The sequence below is a fragment of the Populus alba genome, chromosome 2 (assembly GCF_005239225.2).
Source record: "Populus alba chromosome 2, ASM523922v2, whole genome shotgun sequence".
In the NCBI taxonomy this organism is placed as follows: domain Eukaryota; kingdom Viridiplantae; phylum Streptophyta; class Magnoliopsida; order Malpighiales; family Salicaceae; genus Populus; species Populus alba.
Genome location: NC_133285.1, coordinates 3446256 through 3470232, shown reverse-complemented (window position 1 = coordinate 3470232; position 23977 = coordinate 3446256). Strand labels below are relative to the sequence as shown.

The 23977-nt window shown below is 36.7% G+C and overlaps 2 protein-coding genes and 1 long non-coding RNA gene across 3 annotated transcripts; 1 reads left to right on the top strand and 2 right to left on the bottom strand.

The window, feature by feature from the left end:
* Positions 1-8637: 8637 nt before the first annotated feature.
* LOC118049315 (protein LONGIFOLIA 1) lies at positions 8638-12579 on the top strand. Its single transcript, XM_035059281.2, has 4 exons — positions 8638-8974; positions 9074-10513; positions 10626-10812; positions 11853-12579. Exons 1-4 carry the CDS (start codon positions 8768-8770, stop codon positions 12443-12445), a joined length of 2427 nt encoding a protein of 808 aa, XP_034915172.1. The 5' UTR covers positions 8638-8767; the 3' UTR covers positions 12446-12579.
* An 8339-nt stretch (positions 12580-20918) lies between these two features.
* Positions 20919-21954, bottom strand: LOC118049314 (uncharacterized). The gene is made up of 3 exons (XR_004687657.2): positions 21803-21954; positions 21387-21479; positions 20919-21145 (listed from the first exon to the last, which is right to left on the bottom strand). It is a non-coding gene; the product is annotated as an uncharacterized lncRNA (long non-coding RNA).
* Positions 21955-22058: 104 nt separating this feature from the next.
* On the bottom strand, positions 22059-23859 carry LOC118049313 (beta-carotene isomerase D27, chloroplastic). The gene is made up of 4 exons (XM_035059279.2): positions 23455-23859; positions 23229-23368; positions 22557-22649; positions 22059-22124 (listed from the first exon to the last, which is right to left on the bottom strand). Exons 1-4 carry the CDS (start codon positions 23717-23719, stop codon positions 22059-22061), a joined length of 564 nt encoding a protein of 187 aa, XP_034915170.1. The 5' UTR covers positions 23720-23859.
* Positions 23860-23977: the final 118 nt, after the last annotated feature.

Genomic DNA, 23977 nt, shown 5'->3' with positions numbered 1-23977 from the left:
AGCTACTCTGGAGACAATATTCTCTTATATTTGACAGACGACACTGTATGAGCGGCAACAACAACTCCCTTGTTCGCTACTTGTCTGGTCCCTAAGCAACTACCTTCTTATGGCCTCGAAATCTATGTATTTGTTTTTAAATAAAAAAATAAATATACAGAATACATACTACTTTAATCATTTAGCCTAGTTTAGAATTTATTTGGATAGTTAAACCAACTCCACGTGATCATTTATTTATTTATTTTTATTTTTATTGTTAATTAACATGCTTGACCATAAAAAAAACACTTTTATACCCGAATAAGAGAGGAATGATTTTGTTTTATGATCAAGAATGACGTGTTGGGTTGGGTTGATCTATGCAGACACTGTTTTGAAGATGGGCCTTTAACAGTGGACAGTGATCTTCTTGCCTGCATCCATCGGACTATGCCAAGCCCAAATTAGGACAAAAGGGCCGAAACTGCACTGAAGTATTTGAACAGGAAAAAGGCCCATGACCGAAGCCTTGAAAACGTCACAATTTCCGAGGGATGATAAGAACCTCCGATGATCGTAACTATTCATCTCATCGCAAAATACTCATCACTTACTTTTATCGACTAACAATTTGATAGGAATATAACCATATGCCAAGACCAGCATATGTGCGGGATCTCCAGCCATAACATTCACAGTGCTGCCTGGAGCATGTTTGAAAACGTTATTGAAATTATATTTTTTAAAATTTTAAAATTTATTTTTATTTTTATTAAAATTTATTTTTTATATTTTAAGATAATTTTGATAAACTAATATAAAAATAATTTTTAAAAAATAAAAATATTTTAAACCATCACCGTTATAATAATTTCAAAAACACTATTAATCGGCTTGAACAGTCACTTACTCTAGCATTATTTTTGGACCGAATGAGTTCTGGACATTGCAACTGTACACAGCTAAAATCAAATATTCATCACTTTGTTGCCTTTGTTAGAGAACCAGTTAATCTTGCATCACCTGCAATGACACGGTGGATAATCACTTTATGGATTTTATCGTCCTCAACTTCAACTTTTGCTCTCCTTTATTGTCAATTTCCCCTCTTTTAAAAGTATAAAGGCAGTGTTTTGCTTGCCGTTTGGCCAAGCGGCCGCGGCGTGCTCTTGTATTTTTTTTTTAAAAAAAAAATTTATTTTTTTTTAAATTACCTTGATGTATTAATTTTAAAATTAAATTTTAAAAAACTAAAAAATTTATTTTAATACATTTTAAAATGAAAAATATTTTAAAAAACAACTATTATTAATTTTTTTTATATTTTGTATTTTTAACTTTAGCATATTAAAATTATTAAAAAAAATAATTTAATAATTTTTAAAACCAAAAATATTTTAAAAAACGCTTTTAAAAAAAGTATCATGCAAGCTTGGAACAACATGAAAACATCTTGTTTCGTTTCAAAAGAAATCTGGGAAAAAAGAATATATAATATATTCGCAAAACACAGCTCGTGATGTTAAAGAGCTGAAGTGACCGGCTACTAATCCATGTGAAGCCTATAAATTCTGCCTATATTTATTCCACTAAAAAGAAACGATAACAAAGGTAAGAAACCGACAACTAGGCAGATTTATATAAGGTTTAATCTGTTCATATATTCCTAAATTCGACGTACCAAATGCAGATTAATTTTGAAATATCGGATCGTTGTCTGTACTTGAGAAAACAGCTCATCCCACTTTAGATTATTATTACCAGGAAACTAAAGCTAGCATTACGTCACTAATGCTAGTATATGATTAAAGTGCATCGATTTAATAAATTTTAACCTAAGTTTCATTGGAAGACCTAAAGATTGCTAAATATTTTGTTAACAAATGATGATCATAGGAATTAGGAAGTATCCACAGTGACTCCATGTTCTTTGCTTTCTTCAACGAGGCCGTTTTCCCTCGAAAGAATGAAAGCGAGAGAGGGAAATGGTTCGGGGAGCCATGTGAAGTGAGCATGAATCGATGATAAAGCCCACTGCTTTTGGCAGTTCGGCTACGCTTCCCTAGCAAATGGAAACATACACATCCATCCGCATTATATATATATATATATATATATATATATATATATATTTTTAATAAACCTGCAACTGTTTTTTTACCATTATAATCATTTTGTAGCATCATCTGGCATTTTGGCCTGTGATAGGGAACGAGGGAAAAGAGAGTTCAAACCCTAATCCCTGATCTAGCTACTAGGTCTTGGAGATCGTGAACAAAAATGAACCCTAATTCTCCACAAATATCCTATTTCATTTATATATAGAGGGTCTATTGATCAGGAGGGTAGAGACTTTAGTTTTGAAAAAGAAAAGAGGGGAATGTAGAGAAAAATATACTCCTGATAGAGGGTACAGATAGAATTTGAATAATGTATGATCCTAATTAAGGTAGGTTCTAGCTAAGAAGATATTAATGATTAACCTTCTAAATAATGTTAATGCCTAAAAAAAAAACCCTAATCTAAGGGCTAAGAGAAATGCCCCAATAAAAGTAACTTCTTAATTTTATTATTTCTTATCCAGAGCACATGGCAAGCGAGTAACCACGACGTCATTCTTGAAGATATACATGCTCGTGTCCTATCCCCCCCCCCCCTCTCATGATCTTGTTTGATAGAATCATGAATATAGAATATATATATAGGATCTTTGGAACGTGTTTGCTCCCTTTTGAAAATCAAAACCTCTAATAAGCAATGATGTCACGTTAGTAGATAGAATTTCTTGTTGGTAGAAACGTTGATTTTTAAAGAAATCCTGAACTAAGTCACCAGGGAGTGAAAGTCATGAATGTTGATCTGTGCATCAGATTAGAAGTCATGTAAACGATCGAAAACAAATCAATATGCTGTACAATATCCATGTATCTGGTTTTAATATATAATCAATAAACCTGAAATTTGTTGGACAAGAACGCATTTATTCCATTAATGTGAGGCTGGAGGATGCATTCAAGACACTTCTGACTATTTGACGGGATAGATGAACCAAAGTGTAGAATCAACGTGCGAGGTTATGGAGGCTATTTCACTTCTTCTTCTTGTTTTCTGTTTTTTTTTTTCAATGGAAGAGGCTATTTTACTTGAGATGATGCAATAATCATTATATTTTAGTGCAGGCTTGGTATTTAATGTTTGATAATTGAGATATATTTCTGAGGGATTCGAGATAGATAATTAAGGAGCAAGATCTAGCACAAAAACATGCTAATGCATCATGCATGTGCATGCCTGAAGCTAAAGCAATCCCTTCTCCTTCTCTTCCCACTCTCGTAGAGAAGAAGAAGAACATTGCACATGTTAGGAGAATTTGTGCTTTCAGTGCTCTCAGATAATTGTGACATTTGAGTCTGCTTGGCACATATTCCATCTATCTAAACTGACATGGGTGTTGCAGACTGTCATTAGATTCTAAGATGGACAGAGGGAAGAAAGTGGAATATTATTAGCTTTCCCATGCTAGAAGACAAAGATGCCAACTCTCGAGTCTTGATCTGAATAATCTGCATCTGAATAAGGGCTAGCTTGTCAATACCCATTCTTTTACGAAATAAGAGGTCTTGTCAATACCCATTCTTTATTCGACCTGCACAAAGGTCAGATTAAAAGCCTTTCTTGACTTGACATAACAGAGCTAATAACATTTCAAGCTCACCCACTGAAATTGGAAAAGTTGAAAGAAGCCGCTAGTTTCCACTTCATGCATGTAGCAGACGTTTTCTTAAGCATTTTGTTCCTTCAATCAATTAAATCAAGAAATAAAAGGTTACACTCCAAGTAAAAAGACGAAAAAAGGTTACTTTTTACCCATCATGTGTGGACGTAGTGGCACAGTTGTGATAAACCAAGCGTAACATCAAGGAGAGTTGTTGCCATTGAAAGCTGAAACAAGACATTTGCAATGGGAGCTCCAGCCAGCAGGCTAGTTGATTTTCTTGCTTCCAAATAATAAAATAAAAACTTGTCCTTCGCCATCAGCTAGGAGGGAGATATAATTAGATATGAATCGAAACAGAAGCGGCGAAATTTGGTATGGAAAGTGGCAATCATTTCATAAGATAATATAAAACGCCCATGTGACTTTAGGATAGAGTCAGAAAACTCAAAGCGGTCCAACTACTACACCCAAGAGAGAAGAATCAGAATCCCTCATCCCTCATCTCTTCATGATTGTTTCAGCATTCCCAAATCCGTCTAGCCCAATCAATTAATTCTTATGATAAATTAAGTGCTGAGGGCTTCCCCTAAGCATATGGGGCTCTTGCACAAAACAATCAAGGGCACATTTCCCTTGATAGGTTTTGAATATTCAATCATCTACTTGGCGTCCTATTTTCTTCAGTAGCTGACATTTGTGGTTCAAAGCAAGCTAGAGATGCATCATATGATCTCATATAGGCTATATAGGCTATAGAGTGAGGACCAAACAACCGCTACGTCTTTTTAAACAAGTACATTTTGTATCGACATGAGCGATGGGAATGAGAAACCCAGCTTAGCACATTAGAATACGAAGGAATGTGCGCGCGCGCGCGAGAGAGAGAGAGAGAGAGAGAGGGCCAGTAACAGAGAACATGGGAGTTTCAGTTTGGAATCTGCGCCATCTCACCACAATCATGTAACCAGGGCATGGGGACTTGAGAGGGATGTGGGATCCACTAATTAACTGGACAAGTTTTCACTTAGAAACCTTTTTTTTTTTGGTGGAACTGCTTCGGTGCTTCCACTTTTGAACTTGGCTACTGTGCTGTACTGATAAATTTAATTTTTCTCTTACAGTCGGAGGGTTGGTCAGATCAGGCCGGTGAGACGTCTGTGTAATTATAAAAAGGTAAATATTAAAGGTACGATGCAGATCTGAAATGCATGTGGGTTAAATGAAAAGGGATGTGATAAAAGGTAGGTGAAGGAGAGGAGGTTGGAATTTGGATGCTCTTTTATATGATATATAATAGCAGAACTTCTGTAGATAGATGTACACCGAGAGAGACTCACATGCAGGAACCCAAAAGGCCATGGCTATTCGTCCCAGAGACAATCGAGAACATGGGGTGGCAGCCCTGACCCTCAATTTTCCAGATTGAAACCCCACCTATATCATAAATCCATGTCTAAAAAAGTAAATCACAGTGAAACTCTAGGGGCCCTGTTTGGCATATACAAAAGTAATCAACTTCTCAGCCAATTTACTACTTTCTTGTAACAGCTGTTGAAATTTATGCACGACACTCGGTATCAGTAGCCTCAACCAACCTAGATGCCCGTTTTGGAGCTCGGTAGAGCTATTTCCGAGGGATCAGTCTAGCAATACCGAGTAACTCAAAGTTTACAGTTCAAGCACCGGGCAAAAGTAGAAATAACCCGTAACCCATTTTTTATCATTTGCTCATCGGTCTTGGATTTGACTGCTTGGGTCCTCAAATTGAGAAACTTGCAATTAGAACACCATAATATCTTACATGTTTTTATTATTATTATTTGGGACACACTGCTAAATTCTGTTTTTTGAAGAGCTAGATCATATGATAAAGCTCGCAAGTCGAGATCTATCAACGAAAATACATGGAGTTGCGGCAAAACTGGACCGGTCTAGCTTATTGGATTAAAGCTTCGCTAGGAACTTGCCAATTGAAGCTACCACCAAATTCCAGAGAATCTAACTCTGAGACATGTTACTGTTTTACGTAGATCTTGGAGATCGAGATGTCAAAGCTCCTCGGCTTCTACTGTACAGTACGCCCTTCTATACCGAGATGTCAATGTACACCAGATTGTTATTATTATTATTATTATTTGTTTATCTACAAATAATTATAACTTTGACACCATTTTTTTTGTATTCAGTAATTAGATTTGTATGGCATGGACCCAGCGGAGTATATAAATTAGATGCAGATTATTTTTTTGTGAATAATTAGATAAGCTCCTCGGCTCATCGCATGTTATCTGGCACTTAACAAACGAAGATGCGTCTAATTAGATATATGTGGTAAATGCATATAAATCCATTCTTTTGTGGTCAGTCAATTGATTATTGTTCCATGAATTGGATTCTGGAATCTCTTGGCTCGGACCAGGTTAGTATATGCACTCGAAAATAAATAAATAAATAAAGATGTGATATTTGATTATAATTATGATCTCAGAACAATAACTTTTTTATCTAATAATTCATATATATTATTGGATTTTAATCTAATATATGTATATATTATCACTCTTGTAATCTAATAACTAATGAATGTTTTTAAAATTGCATTGCTGTTGAATATATATTTTTATCGCATCTTCTTGTAGTATTTCCAGTGTTTATTATTTTTATTAACATACATGTTGTGTCATAAAATTCACAATGAATATTAAAATAAAAACTTAAAAAATACACCATTCACTCATACAAAATTAGTGAACGGATAATCAAGTGGTATATCTTATAATAGCAAGCAAATTATTAAAATTGTATCTGTAGTTATTTTTAAAATATTTTTTTTTATTTTGAAATATATTAAAATAATATTTTTATTTTTTAAAATTTATTTTTAATATTATCATATTAAAAAAAAATTAAAATTATAAAAAAAATAATTTAAAAAAATCAATAAATAGTTTTTCGAACATAAAGACAAACACGGTAAGCCGGCTTTACCTGCAAATATTACGTGGCGGGCTGTGTTACATTGCTATGACAGCATTGCTGGCACCTTGATTCTCTCAAACTGTACTCGAGCATCGCCTGATTTGGTGGGTATTTCTGCCAAGGTGTAACCAAAGTGATATGCCACGTGGAGGACTCTTTTAGCTGGACAGTCAACTTTTGGTGACAGTGAACTAGAATGGTGTCTATTTGATTATGGTGACACTGTCTAGTGTTGGTGAATAATGGACTGTCCCGCTTGGGGAGACGGTGTGGGTGTGTATGGCAGCGGGCGCCGCAGCTCCACGGGTTGGTTTAAAAAATATGCAAGTGTTTGTTTAGTATGAAGTATTTTATAGAAAAGTATTTTTTAAAATTTTTCTATGTTTTTTTTTAAATATTTTTTTATTTATTTCTTGTAAAATAATTTATTGATAATAAAATACAGTCAATTCTCAAACTATTTTCAACTCTCAAAATTCTATAAAATATTTTATAAACTATGGTTCACTACAATATCATATAATAATTTCTTTTATTATCTTATCTTATCATTATAGCCATCATCTTTTATATCACCGTGGCCTTCACCTCCTCCGCCCCCATTATTACTATCTCATTATCACCTTATTCACCACTACTGCCATCTCTCCACCTCCATAGCAACCATGTTTTATTTTTCACTACCGCCATTGTCATTCTTAATTCCTTTTAACCTTGTTCACCACCTTATCAATAATCACCACCACCACTACCTCCTACACCGTTATCACCATGTCGCCACCATGATTGCCTTTTTTAACATTCATCGCCACCTCATCAATCGCTACCATCTTTCTCACCATGATCAGCTCACGCTACCTCATTCGCTATTGTCTTTATTGTTGTGTCACCACCATCTCTTATTTCAACATTATCAATGCTATTTTCTTTATCATCATTGTTATCTCACCACCATCATTACTATGTCATCATCACCACAACCATGTCGCTATATTATTTTTTATTATCATTATTATTTCATCGTCATCATTTTCTTTTCCATGACCACCATCGTCAAAAAATACTTGTAAGTGATATATTTTATCTAAAAATGTTTTTCAAGCCAAACATTAAAATATATCTCACATGTGAAATATTTAATGGGATTATATGTAAAATATTTGATGCGAAACAAAAGGACCTTAAAAATTTAAACTTGTAACTTTTTTAGTGGACTTATAACCCAATTAAAATTCAATTAATTATTTTTTAAAATCAATACAGTATCAATTAAAATTTACATGTGTTAACGTAAATTAACCTGCTACACCTATTTATTTCAACATGAAGTTTCACTACCCAAAGTCCAATCCACCTTGGTAAGTAAAACCCCCATATTTATCTACTCTCTACTCTCTCGTGATTCGCGTTAATATTACCAGTACAGTTCTCTTGGCGTTGTTACCATACACGTGCACCCCATCGGTGATTGGTTAAACGTTCCCAAAATTGATATAGACCGACAGATCACTAAACAAGCGTCGACCTAGCACAGTAATTTCCTATTTCATGCTACATCTTAAACTCTTTTTATAATAATTGTTATTTACCTACATACATCTAATAATTCATTTTTTTTAAAACCACGGTAATTTTCGAAAAACTTTCGTTCAAGTACGAGCAAACTAATCGGGGGTAGTTTAGGGAAAACGGGCGTCAATCTAAGTCGTCTGTCAAACCCACGAAGCTCAAGAAAATGGGGGCATCTGACACGTAGAGCCCACGGAAGGTGGTCAGCTCAATGTGTGCGTTACAAATGGAAACACTTATTTCGAGCCCTGCCCTTCTTGGAGAAACCAAGTGGCATTTCCTGATGAGGCCCAAACTGCTAAAGAGTAAAGACTCATTAGGCTTTTGTAGTAAATAAAGGGTAAAACTAGTCATTTCGCCTGACGTCTCCTTCCTTTAACTTTGCCCACCCTTTAAAAGACCAGAAAAGCGGGAGACGCTGATGTAGGCGCAGTCACAGAGAGAAAGACACGCAGGAAATGGAGAGAAAGTCTGGAGAGTGAATATTTTCCGAAGAGAAAGAAACAAAGATTTTCCTTAATGAGAGCGAGCGTGTTGACGGGGAATCTAGAAGTTGTATACAAAGATAGGAAAAACAAAATGATGGGAATAGTGCAAGAGCAGAACATGGAGAAGAACATAGAGAAGCAAATGGGTTGCATGGCAGGCTTCCTACAGATCTTTGATCGTCACCAGATTATCACTGGAAAACGCCTCTATGCCACCAGACGTCTCCCTTCATCTATGGTCAGTTAAAGTCTACTCTCTGACCAGTATGTGTTCTTTGCTCTGTTTATGTCTTCTTTTTTTTGACGTTAGTGTGTCATTATTTGTGGGAACTTTCAGGGTGTTGATTCTACTCCGAAGTCAGAGAAGTCAATGGGATCACCAGCGATATCAAGAGAATTGGAGAAATCGCAGCAAACAAGATCAATGCCTTCTCCAGACAGGTTTAAGCAATCTCCGGTAACGGAGATCCGGTCGCCGGCAGCACCGGAGTCTCCAATACCGGTTGAGATTCAATCAAAATCGCATCTTACTCCTTCTGTATTTGAATTGAAAGACGGCACGAAATCATCCTGGAGATCCTGCAAAGAAGCTCCAAGACTGTCTCTCGATAGCAGAGCAACTTTTGATGCGAAAGGAAGCCTTAAACCGAGAGAGATCCGTACCAATGCTGCAATTTTGTCAGTCAATGGTTGCGAAAACAACGTAGAGCAAGCAGACCACAATGACAAACAACGCCGATCACCAAGTGTAATTGCGAGGCTCATGGGGCTTGAGCCATTGCACGACGCGGATCCTCCTGAACTGAGAAGATCTGCTTCGGAGTCTAGAGCCTCCAGAGAGCTGTTTCAGTATCGATTCATTGACGGAGTCAATTTTCAGTTAAAGCAAACACAGCAGCAAAACAAACAAAGCAATGTTTCAAGCAAAGGAGCTAAGGATCAGAAACCAAATTGCAGAACAGTAGATCCAAAAGCGTACAATGTGGTGCGGAATGCGAGAGCTGAACCAGCTAGAGCTCAACACAGAGGGATAGGACAGAGGAAGAGCTTCTTTGACTCAGCTGATTTCTTTCCCGAGCCAAAACAGACAGTTTCTATATATGGTGAGATTGAGAAGAGGCTGAGAATGAGAGGAATCGATGAGCCATCGAAAGATCTCGAAACCCTCAAGCATATCCTTGAAGCTCTGCAACTCAAAGGCCTTCTACATTCCAACAAGCCAGCAAATCAAATTAATCAAAGAAACTTCGTTTACGAAGAATCTCCGATCGTCCTAATGAAGCCAGCAAAATCACTAGCTTCAATGAACATGCCAGCTGGAAGAATCATCAACGACTCGCCCCTTTCAAGTTTTAGACCAAGATCTGGTGTTCGTCGATATCGAAACTATGCTGAGACATTGCCGGCAATGAGCCCCAGGCGCGAGCGTCCAGAGATTGAAAAGAATGCAAGGGGGCAAGTCAGAGGTAGGAATTTGAATTCGCCAATGGGAAACGAGAGTGGCAGTAGAAGTCCCAGTAGAAGGAGACCTTTAAGTGTTGAAACGCAGAAGAGAGTTGGCAATGATTCGGTCGAGCAAAGAAGAGTGTCTCCGGTTCAATCTCCTAAAATCATTCCGAGAAAAACTGGGTTAGATCAGACGACAACTCGGGCACTTAGAAGAAAACCAACGGTTGAGATTTATCACAAGGATGACAAATCGTTTGTCCCTGCAGACGATGACTTGTCCACTTTTTCCGAGAGTAGTGTCAGCACCTCTTCTCACGCTGATATGGAGGTGAATTTTCAGTATTTATTTTATTAATTAAGGGATTTATTTAGTCTCATTGTAAGTAATCTGTTGGTTAGTTGGTGCTAAATTTAATTACATTAATATTTTGGGATTGCAGAGGTCGAAATTAGAGGATTATAACGAAGGAAGAACTCTATTAGAGAGGTGCGACAAGCTGCTCCACAGCATAGCGGAGATAACTGCCAGCGAGTTGCAACCTAGTCCGGTATCAGTGCTTGACTCGTCCTTTTACAAGGAGGAATCTTCTCCTTCACCTGTAATGAAACGGGCCGTTGATTTCAAAGGTAAGAGCTTCCCTGTCTCTGCCACTCTGTTTTAATATTTGCTCGGTTCGAGAAATTCCAGAGGATTCTCTGAAAGCTTAGATTTTTAAAGATTGACTTTAATAGATTTATGATGTAGTTTCTGATTCTCTAATTTAGGCCTAAAGTTTGAGGCCAGTAGATATCTAGACGTTCGTGTAGTTAGCGTAGTGGTCCTCCCCTTCCATGGCTGTCAAGTAAAATGCATCAACAACTTACCGTGTCAGTGGCTAATAATGTGCCTAAAATATGGGGTATCGAATTTAATAGATCATGGGGGCTGGCTTAAGTGGTCGCTGCTTAGCTACAACTCAGTAACATGGTAAACTATGCTACTAGCTTTAGCAACCTAAAGGCAGGCGATGGTGGTTCGAGTAAAAAGGCAGAGGAGCTCCGGTTGTACAGTCACGTGGAGAGATGGTAGTGCTTATAGAGTGATGATGATCATCGGATTTGTGAAAACGACTGCCTATCTTGTGTAGTCCTTATTTATGACCGTTAAATACAGAGTAACTGGGATGAACAAGGAGCTTTAAATTTAGCCTCAAAACAGTCACTGCAGCTAAATTTCTTTATAAAAGATAGAAAAACCCTAGATCTCCGTACTCTTCTTTCTTCTATAATTTATCCGCTTAGAAAAGAATACGCTTCCCTGAGCTGACAGACAGGTGAGCATTGAAGGCTTCCATAACAGGTTAGAATGCTTGATGCCTGTGTTGCATACTTTTAATAATGCCCACAATGTTACTGCCTTGGCTTCCTAGAGCTGAGCTGGCTTCTTGGAGCTGGCTTTTCATTATTTTTATGATCGTTTGCTTTCTCTGTCAGTTCCATGAAGCCTTTGTTACTGTCATGGTCTGTACTGACGTAGACAGTGTTTCCTTTGTGTTAAAACTTACAAGTAAAGGAACATTTTAATTGACACAGCGCTGCCTATGAATAATGTTGTTGTCTTGCCAATATCATAACTTTGGACGTTCATGGTTTATGATTTTTTATTTATTTATGTATTTTTTGGTCAGATCAATTAGAAGAAGTAGAGGTAGAGGATGATATTTGGAGTACAACAATCTCACCTGCTGAGTCAAATTCCGATGACGCTGACCTTGTGTACATTTCTGATATCCTCCGAGCTTCGAATTATTTGCCTGAGGACGCCGATATATTCCTGCTGCTAGAGAAGCAGCAATATCTTAAAGGGAAGGACACTTCCAAAGTGTCAACACTCCAAAGAAAGCTTGTTTTTGACACAATCACGGAAATTCTGCATCGCAGGAGACATTTGCCTCCTTGGAAGGCTATTAGTTGGACGAATCCTGAGAGCGGACCAATTTCATTGCAACAAATCTGGCCAGAATTTCAAAGAATTCGGGAGAGGGACGCATCGGATGACTTGTTTGAGGTGATATGTGGAGTGCTTAGAAAGGACCTGGCAGGTGATACCATTAGTGGATGGGGAGATCGCCCAATTGAGATGTCTGAAGCTGTTTTAGATATTGAGAGAATGGTATTCAAGGATTTAATTGGCGAAACCATCCGAGATCTCGCTGCATTTGGCCGGAAGGGAAAATGCAATCAAGGAGACCCCTTGCCTCGAAGGAAATTGGTATTCTGAAAATGAACGAACAAAAAAATAAAGCAGCCATTGTATTTTTCGTTCATCTTTTTTTTTTTTGTCAGGGAGGATTTAACAATGTGGTGGGGAATGTTTAGTTTAATTCACCAGAAATCCAGCATATCTAACGTTCACTTTTGCATTTTAGTCTGTAAAGAGGGGAGGGAACCACGAATGAAAACGTTAAACTAGGTGTCTGTGAACCATCATTGCATCTGCTACTCTGAAAATTATGGTCGAAAGTGTTAAATCTCCGTGACTCTTCAAGCTAGAGAGAAGAGCTAGGGTGTTGGTGGTCATCATACTTGTCGTGTCCACCACCACCGTGAGCTCAAGTTTTCAAGAGAGACTTGCATGTGTTTTGACTGTTAGATAGTCCCTTCTTCGGATCATGATGTAAAGAGAATCTCTAGGAAAAATAAGTACTGGCTGGCTGGGAAATGGATTTACCGTAGGAGAGGGAAAAATAAAAGGCGCAGGTCAGGACAAGCCAGGACAATTCGTTCTATAACAGGTAATTCCTGCTAAAATTACAGCAGTAACTTTTATCTGTGTCACGCTTTAATCGAACGTTCTTCTTTTAAATGCAAGATGCAGCAGGTAGGGTTCTGCCCCTAAAGTCTCAGTGATATCAGCAAGTAGCCATATAGGAAAAAAATTATTTGATGAACGACTGAGGTATGATCTACTGTCAAGGGTAATCCATGAGTTGACTATTAGAGGATTTAGGGAAGAGTTCTAATATTGTTATATTGTTAGAAATCTACAATATTAAATTAGTTTTCATGTTATATAGATAAAGATAAACTTTAATTAGCTAAGGATAAAAAAATTAGTTTAAATAGTACTTGTAAGACTATATATAACCACTTTAAACATTCAGATTAAAAAAAAAAGTGTTAGCTGCTTAGGAAAACCAATGTGAGTTTTGTTCAACAATCGGTATCATGTTCTATAGTTTGAAAGGGAGGGAGGGCCAACAGGTTAGGAAGAAGAAAAGGCATGCGCAGAGCAGCATTGTCTTTGGCAGATCTCCCCAAAACAAACACAGCAGCAGGAAAAAGCAGAGGACATGCAAAGCACCAATGTATTTGACGACAAAAGAAATAGCTGTAGTTTACGTGATGAAGAAAACAAATATAATAACAGTTTGTTTCTTGGAAGAAGAAGACCAAGAGTAACAGTCTGTAGCAATATTCAGCCCTCTCTAACGCAGGCAGCAGCTTGTAACAGTCCTCCCACCAGCAGCCAACACCTGAAGTACCAGATCTTTCACATAACAGTTGGCTTCCATCACACCAGCAGATCAACAAACACGATAGCAGCCTTGTATTTGCAAATCACTCTCCAACAGCAGCAAGAAAACAGATCACGACAACAGCATATTTCAAACAATCCAGTTGCAGCTCAGCATGTTCATGCCAGCAGTAACACAGCTTCAAGTCACGGTTAAAGAAGAATTCTTTCACAGCTTGCAGCAGTGATGAGAGATCTTCAAATTGTTGAAGGGATCAAGAATCTTAACAATCAGAATTACACTAATATGCATGATGCTTACATGCAAGGCCAAGATTTGTAATAAGTAGACAACGACAATGAGGACACACGACCAACCGAGGATATGAATAGAGGTCTACACAAGTAGAAGATTAAAGCCAGTAAAGCAATGTTTATCTTGAACACCATGATTGAAGATGATATGTTGGAACACATTTGGGATGCTTCAACGCCAAAAGAAGCATGAGACACCCTTGCTTGCATCTTCTCGAAGAAGAATGACGCCAGACACAACTAGACGTGATGATTACTCTGTACTTTAATAAGGTGAAATCACCATGTTGTAAGATTTCCAAATTAAAACCTGAATCAATTATTGGTGAAATAAGGATAAAAAAATAATCATCCATTGTTTAAAAATCTAATATCAAAGTTATGTTGCTGCAGTACAAGGATGGCCTGCTTAACCCATCATTGGTTGAATTTGAAAATTTAGCCATAATAGCAAGAATCTCATTAAAGGGTCATAAGGAAGCACTCTACACTAATAATGGCAGGAGTAAGCAGTGGTGTACTTACAAAGATAGAAACCAAAATTTATTTGCACACTGATGATGAATCTAATAAGGATGGTAATAAAGACAAGAATTATTAAAGTAAGGGAAGCTTTCATCAAGAAGAAGCTTAACAAAAGATTTAAAGCCTAATGTCATAATTATGAAAAAGTGGTCACATGAAGAAAGCTTGTTGGTTTAAGAAACCAACAAAAAACAATGTTGTTGTTTCAAGTTCAGAAAAACAGGTTGAAGATGAATGAGATGTTGAGACATCATTTTTCATAAAAAAGAAAAAATTAGCATTGACAATGACAATTAATTAAAGAGCAAATCAATTATGAGAGTAATTGAATTTTTTACTTTGAGTGTTCTAATCACATGAATAATGATAAGTAAAGGCTACAATATCTGACAAAGAATAAAGAAAGTCATATGGTGGTAACAACTGACAACTCAAGATTACCAATAACCCATATTGGTAAGATAACAACCACACCTTATTATAACTTTGATGAGGTTCATCTTCAAGAAGAGTTACGCTTTTAAAAGAAGAGTTTCAGCGATTAGAAACTTTCCTCTACTTTATGGATCCAATGCTCCATGTCTTAATAAGGAAGAAGGTTTTGTGCAGAACAAGTGTTTTGGTCAAGAGAAAGAAAATTTAATGGCTAGTAATATTAAGGGTAGAAGCTTCAAGAGAAAGATTTCAAATCTTTATGGTTCTAAAGAGGCAGAACTAAAAGATTTAGTTGATAACAATAGATGTAAGTTACAAGAAATTAAAGACTTGCAACCCCAAAAATCAATTTCATTTGGAAAAGCTACGAATCCAATTGAAGGTTTGGAAACACAAAACAATGATAAAATCATCATTGTCAATATCAAAGAAATAAATATTTGGTAATGATGGAATATGAACCATATCAACAATATTGAGGCAGGATGTTATGAAAAGAAGGAAAAGATGAAAGAATGATGGCAATTGCTATTAAGAGGGAGTATTAGAATTCAATATCAACTAAGATTTAGGTTTATAGAAATTAAAGTTTATAAAAGTTCTAATATTGTTAGAACTCTATAATATTAAAATTATTATCTATTAGAGTTTTATCAGTATCGGAAGTTAACTAATTAACTACTTCATCTTAGTTAGATAAGGATAAAAATCTTAATTTAAGTAGGATTTACAAGGCTATATATAATCGCTTTAAACATTCTAAAACCCCTCTTGAAATCTTTATAACTTTTGCTCGGAGCTGCAATAACTTCCTGTTGCAGCACATGCTGCTGACTACAGCTACAAGATATTTAAATGCTTCTATTGTTTGCGTGTCTGCAAGGCTATTATTTGTGTGTCTGCAATCTTAATGGATTCAGTTGGCGCTTATAAATGTTTGATTTGATATGTGTCCATTTTCAGCCAGTTCATCTACAATAGATCATCTTGAGCAGGGAGCCCCTTTATGGCTTGCAGGGGAAAACGGGGAGAATATTACCGCATAAGCCAACAAGTAAAATAGGACCCACTAACCATCCTTTCGTGTTGCAGATATTACAAGAACTTAACTAGGAGAGGTTAAAGACTTGGGCCCCTGATTCATAGTACCAGAGACTGATGGAATTTAAAATTTGTCTTCAAAAAGTAGCCGTAGAAAGCTGCTTAATGGCCAATGCACTCACCAAATTAAAGGCACCTAGGGTTTTTTCTTTATGCTTAGCACTCCCGTTTCCCGTATCACAACATTGCAGCTAAAGCAAGCATACCATGTGCTGCTACTTTTAAGTTTATCGAAGGTTCTGAAAAACATGTTCTCGTCACCTCTCTCCAGTAATTATTTGGTCGCTAGGGTCTGAGACATTCATGGGTCCTGCTCGCTCTGTGTTAGTAGCATTCTAACAACCTTTTCGTTGAAAAAAAAGATGATGATAATGGCAAAGAAACGAAGAAAGAAACTCATGGGCCACCTCAGACGTCCTCCTGTAGGATCGACTCGTTCTGTCGCTTAGTTTGAAGCTGTGGTTAAACGAAAGGGGCTGTGGCTGGTCCCCTTTTCATGGCCGTCATCACACCCACCACCCATTTGATGCAAAATGTTTTGGAAGGACACTGTCATGGGCACTGCTCTATATATCTCGATGAATTATTATTATGTGTATCGCATGGTCGAAGTACTTTGTATATCAGAATGGTTCCCATCCTTATAGCCCTACTTGGGCTTCGTATATCTTTGCTTTTTATCACATTGTTCTTCCCTTTTATTTCTTTGGCTAAGCTGCCAATGTGTGATGCGTGCACAGGACAACGAAAGCAAAGATACAAATGGAGTGGGGTTACAGAGTGATAGCTACCTCACCGCACAGCGGGAGCCTTGATTCCTTATTTCATTTCACTTTTCCATTAGAGGTCTTGTGGCCCATCTCTTCGAGTTGGCTGGTCCCTCTTTGCTTTTAGGGCACACCAGTTTTCTCTTGAACTTCTAAACAGGGTAAATATGAGGTCCCTCTCATCCTTGTAGAGTACTGGCCTGTCCATTTACATGCTGCGAGAGTTAAATTGTGGTGGCGGCATGGGACCATCTCACTGCCATGGGCATTCACTGTCTTTCTGGGCGGTACATTACGACATCTGTTACGAGGTAATCTGTCAAGTCTTGAAGCAACCAACGAGGTTAATCTGAGCTTTCTATAGTTTATCTTCTCTTTTACAGCTTGCAATTTTCTCAAGAACTGCACTTGCTAATTAAACATTCTTATAGCTAAGGATTCACAGCAGTGAAAAAAATTATTACCGTAATAAATGATAATGATGTCTCGTTTAGTGGCTATCAATTATACTCTTTACATTCTGACAATCCTTCTTCAACTTTTATCTTCCCCTCCCTCGTGTCAATAAGACTCACAGTAAGTCATGTTTTTGCCAATTGGAACTGGAGATGGTTTTTAACTCGCCCATGCCTTCTTCTAAAAAAAACAAAAAAACAAAAAAATTCTTTCGCATAATTATTTATAATAAAGAATACGAAGTTCTTGAAGTATACAAACTCAACTTCTCAAACGGGTAGTGGACCTTGTAATTTCTCTACTTGCTCCATGACATTTACCCGTTAGCCAATGGGCCCGGCCCACACTCCACACCCCAGAACCAAGCCTGTATGAAGCCCACACTTCAACTTGCCGTAATGTTATGATGGGGCCAGCTCAAGCCCACAATTAAGCTCTATCTTAAAGAGAGCCATGGCATTTTCTCCCCAACATTTTTTTGAGCTCTCTTTGTCATGCATGGTACCTCCACCTTTTTTGGCTGATCATCGTTTTTTATTTATTTATACTGTGATTATTTTTGTGAAGCAACGAGCGTTTAGCTTTATTTACAGAAACCGGGGTTTATTATTTTATTTTAAGGTGTTAAAGAGCAAAATTATGGAAGTTATGCCATTTAATTTAATCTATAATATAATCTTGAATATTTTTATGATGTGGCATGTAATTGTTCTTTAATGGTTTTTTTATTTATTTATTGTTGTTGTTGTTGATGTTTCGCACGAAAAAGCTCTCCACAATGAAAGACAAATCAATCAATCAATCAATTATACTTAGTTGATACAGATGTAATCAATTAAACAAAATATTGAGTGCAATTATATATGCTGCACAACGCTCTGTGGAATTCACCAACAAGGACATTTTTTGGGGGGTTGAATTCTGAAGGCGGGAATCCTGCTCCACCAATGTCCCGTAATTGCTGAAAAAATGTGAAACTTAAGTGCTTTGCTTCAATTTAATGGGTTTTTAGTTTTTTTTTTTTAATTATTGTTGGCAGCTTTCTTCATGCTTCCATGATACGGATATGATACATAACTCTTGTCTAGTTGATGATACAGAAGTTAAAGGCAATAATTAAATAAAAAAATATTTTTATATATAAATAAAAAGATGGAAAGTATAAACTTTAAATTTATAAGTTTATTCTATCTCAATAATAATAATAAAATCTACTTTCTTGAGGGTTTTTATTTTTAGTACAACGAAATTTAAAAACAGAAATACGATCTAGAAAGCAACAAGAGGCTCATTCCAAAATGAGAGGATTCCTAAATTTTCAATCTCAAAACATCCTTAGCTGCGTATTTAAACGTAAAATCCTCCCTTGCATTGGCTTCTCTATGGGCACGATGAAGATTCACCACCCAGGCTGACAAATCTCTGATATTTATTGTAAGGGCTCTAAACTTACAAAACTCCGGCCGCTGCCGTCAGAAACCGGAGGAATAGCATTTTAGAGTAAGAGTTGCACAAAATCCTCGGATAACTCCTCTGATCTATAGCTAACAAAAGACCATGCTTAATTCAAGGCCAATAATTAATATTTCAGGCAAAAGAATACCTTCAATATGAGCACTCTAAAGGATATGAGGTGCCAGCCTCAGCACTCTTCCACGTCGAAATGGAATCAACAGCCATATTGTGAATGTTCCTGATATGTAAGCCATCATCACCTCCATTAGAGTCGCCAAAACTCGTAATATTCTTGTGATGTCATATCCACCATATAGTACTTAAGAATAAAATGGCAGAATTAGAAGAAGTCAGAGCCCTAATCCATGCATTGCATGGTATTGCTGCAACCGCATCCATCAACATTGCTCAATCCAATTATGCTCCAAATCCTCCTCGCCTCCACATACAGTCCCTTAACATTGTTTATCGCAGGCCCGGACAGCATCACTATGTTTGTGAAGTTCCGACAAGAATAAGCATGATTATGAAATAAGTTATTATTACTGTCAACACCATCAAGGTATTCGTCCTCCTCCATCCTTGTTGATAATATTCATTGAATTTATTGGTAGAAAATAATATAAATTATATATCATAATTTTATTTAATAGTTTAAATTATTAGGTTGAAATAGTTATTTGATATAATATTAGAGTCTTAATAATCAAGCGATCATGGGTTTAAATTTTATCATTTCTATTTATTTGATAAAAATTAAACACAAAAAATAAAACTTATATAAATTTCAAACTCAAAAAACTTTTATTTGAAGGGATATATAAGATAATAATATAAATTATTTATTAAAATTTTATTTAACAGTTTTATACTATTAAATTAAAATAATTTTTTAACCTCCAGATGCATATGCAAACACATAGCCTTTGTAGAATGAAATGATACCTCTTTGTAGGCTGCCCCCCGTAAGCCTTGTAACTCCACCGAGTTTCACATTTGAACACTTAAAAGAGATTATCATGAAGGGTTTCACTTCAGCTGATTTTGTTTTGGTATGATGGGTTGCATTAGTCAGTCACTCTCTCAACAAGACAGAAAACACTGCAGAAAAATCCTAGTTTGGACATTAGACAGCATATAAAAGGTGGGAGACAATCTTGGCCCCCCCTGCTGATTCTAAACCCTACAATAAATCCTCAATATTCAAAGCACTTCTCGTAATAAAAGGGCTAATTGCCTTCGCTATGAGAAAATTCAAGAAAGGAGAGGTGCATCGCCCTAGTCAAGCCTCGCCAAATACCGCGATTTTCAGCAGCGTCGCACCAGTTCCTTTTAGGGCTAGTACTCGATAAACAGTATTTGCTTCGAGGAAAGGAACAATGTTTTCACATTTTATCATTCTGTCCAAGGATCTTTCTAGTCTGAACTGTGACCATTGTTTGGCTTCATTTAAATGGTGGTCATTGTGATGATTTCATCTTAATGAAAGGGGACAAGGAGAGTTGATGGTAATGACTTTTGGAATTTGAATGACCTTTCATGTTTAGCGAATGACGCAAGCATTTATCATAAAACCCATGTTTGAAGTAATCATGATATGCTACTATCTCTTCAATTTTTCAAATATTTCTTGTCTCGAATATGCGTGACCGTTGTTAGTGAGTTTCATCCAAAATCCACAGATGTTCCTTCCACATTGACATCACCACAACATTTCAATTACTTGTTAGAGCTATGGCTCTGGCATTCTTACTGACCTTCTCTTCAGAAACCAAAAACCTATGGAATGATCTTGGAATCATGACACGTCAATTCCTGCTAAAAACATCCTGGGCTTGAGTACATGGTACCTTTGACATCTATGATCATAAACTGGCCAAAAAAAAGCAGCACTTGAACAAATTTGTTCGACTTTTTCATTAAGGTAAGTTACACATTAGCTTAGCAAAATGAATGGTCGATCTTCGTATTTATTTATTTATTATTTATTACCATAGCACTGTGAAATCTGAAATACCCTAGCTAGTTATAGGCTAACATGACTACATAAAATTCTTGAAGAAACGTAGGAAAACTGCAGTAGATACACCATTAAAAAGGGATGAGAATAAAGAGGCACTCACACTAATCTCTATGCAACTCAACAATATTGCCTATTTTTTACCAGTGCTGAACAAGTTCTTTCTTATTCCTTAAGTGGTTTGTTAAATAAGTAAAAAAATCATTACAACATTGTGACTTATGACAGTGGTCATGAACTTCTGAATTGAATAAACAGTATGAAAGAAATATCTCTTAATTAGTTGTCAGAATAAAAGGTTCTTGTGGTAAAATGCCTTCCTGCTTCCTTCACAGCTTGCGCCGTCATGTTAGCTCGAGCATTGCATACTGTGCTTTCGGTTTTCTTTGCCTGCAAATCATATACACAAGAATTTTGTGAGTGAGAAACGAGATTCCCATTTTATATTCTGAACTTTGATGTTATTGTCCTAGTAGACTGTCCATTTAGAACACGTAAAACCTCTTTTGATCTACGCATGGCCTGTCTGCTGATTGGATGTGATGCTTAGAGGAGTTTAGCCAAAACATACTTTGGAATTAATTAAGGATGCATGAACATGTGATTACGTGAGGGTGGTTTAGACCATTACATAGTTTATAACATGGCTGCTTGAATGCTGGATCTTCAGTTATCGCAGGAGGTTCCTGGCCATATATCATTTCACAGCTCATATCATCAAAATCTGCGAAAATCAGATAGCACACCGTTAGCATCTTAGCTGCAGTAGACAGATGCTCTTCATTTAAGTCATCATGTGTTGATTGCAAAATTATAATTAACAATGGTGGCCCCTGTGCCTAGCTAATGATTGGCACGTGGGAATGTAACGAATGTTCAACTTGGGTGCTTGTTGTGATACTACATGGGGTAGGTTCAGATAATGTGCTTGTTTCGGGAACAGATGAATGTTACAAACGCAGTATCTTATGATACATACATACAAAAATTTGGTTCCTATGCGTGTTTGGCCGGCCATGCATGTAGTTGCTGAAGGAGAATACTTACTTGGAACCATGTTAACTGGCATTCCAAAGGAGTGCTTGATAAATGTTTGACTTGGAACCTTGCATAGATTAGTACACATCCCAATACAGTCCGTCTCCTCTAAAAACCTGCAAGGTGTAGATTTGATGGCTAAAATACCAAGAGCTATAAAAACTTCAATGATGATTTGATAATATATGGGATGGTAGGGGACCCCTAAAGGATAAAATTATGACTATGAATTTCGTCTAGGTTGAAATTACAGAGAAGTTAATATTTACCTGCACTTTTTTATGTGAACTACATTCTTTTCTTTTCTTCCATTGAAGTCGGATTCCCGCACCTTGTTTTGTAAAATTGATAAAATCACTCTCGTTAGTGTATAACTCACAATTTAATACAGAATGCTATTAATTAAGACAAATTTAGGTAAAAAAAAGAGGGGGCAGAGCATGAGGGAAAACAAATATGAGTACAAATATTAATGGTTGAAGGCAAACGTTAGTATTGGATCAGCAACAACTTCTTTTTTTCTGGCTCAATTCTCGATTTTTCAAGCTGCCATGACAAATTATCTCTTGATGACTTTCTTCTGCTACTGGCATGTTTTTTTCCCATGGCAAAGGAACTGAGGCCAGAGGGGGAAGAAAAGGAAAAGGATGCTCCACCGCTACTTTTTTTTTCTTAAGGAAAAAAAATGAAAATTTTAATTTTTGGTGTAATGTCCATGTAAATCCATCTAAAACAACAAATCATGTAAATGGGATTTCCCTACCTCGCAGGGTCCGACTAGCCAAACAAAGAACAAGGTTGTGAAGGCAGCAAAATACTCTCTTGTAAACGTGCACTGTGGTAGCATGATCTTTACCTGCCACAAATCAAAACAACAGCACTGATTTATTATAATATCGGAGCATACTATAAGGAATTTAGAAATTATTCCTCACGTGACAGAGATTGGTAGATAAAATAATTAATGGTTCGATATTATCTAAAAGGTCTTCTTGTAGTGATTCATGTGTCTCTGTCTCAAACATGTCCAAATCAACTTTGCATCAAGGATGGAAGGAATGAGAGGAAATATTATTTCCTTTTGATAAAATAAATAAAGAAAAAGAAGAGGAAGAAGATGATGGTGCATGTTTTGCCACTAAGGCATGTTGTTTCAGATGGTGTTGGCATTTACAGTAACAGCTGCTAAAAGATGCAGTCAGAATGCTTTATTTCAGACACACATAGATTTACTACTCAACTTGCATTATTTCTGGGATCGAAACTGATAATCTGAACTCATTTGTTCTCAAAGAAATAGAGATGAGAGGCCTAGGAGTTCCCATGCATTTCTCTCTATATATGTATGCATGAAACCTGATTAATACTTTTATATATCGGTAAAAACGACAAGAACAGAAAATATATAAACAAGAAAAATATTTTTCGAGCTTGCCAAGGCCGATATCGTTGCGGGGATTGCTCTATTAAGAGATTGAAGCACAAGCTCGTGTTGTTGAGTTGGACTGAATTTCCGCCATGTATCTCTAGCTGTCTGTGTCAAGCTCTCATAATCTCTCTTGCTGTTTCTCATCCCTGCATGTTTTCGTGATCTGATTTTCTTTCCTCGAAAATGAAATGAAGAAAAGCCCATATGAATAATCAAGAGAAATTAACTAAACCTGTTGCATCTTGAAATCGCTGCGATAGATAGTTTATAGCTAGCTTAGCAAACCAGCTATCGTTATTGACAGTAGTCTTTTTCGTAAGTCCTGCTAACTTATCAGTAGGACGCGAAGCTTTCTTTTCTTCTCCAGTCATATTATGATCTGGTGTTCTTGTTAGAACGGCAAGAACAGGAGAGCGATGTTTGAGCTTACAAGCACGCTTCTGTCGCGGCAGGGATGGAACAGGACTTCTAGTTTGACAAAGAAATCCTGCATCCATGTCTCTGATTGATCAAGAAGAAAGATAGGTTAAGAGGCCTCAAAATTCAGCACTGAGTTTTAGGAGCTAGTTTTTGGCAGAAGAGGAGCACAAGGCAACAAAGAGAGCTTTTCGAGCATTTTAAAGGAAAACGACTAGAACAAAAATAGGTGTAATCTTTTTTGTTTATGATTTATGGAATCTTACAACCTTATATTGTGTTATTGCATCTTCCATTCGGACAGAAGATGCTCCTTTTGTTTTGAATGTATATAGTAA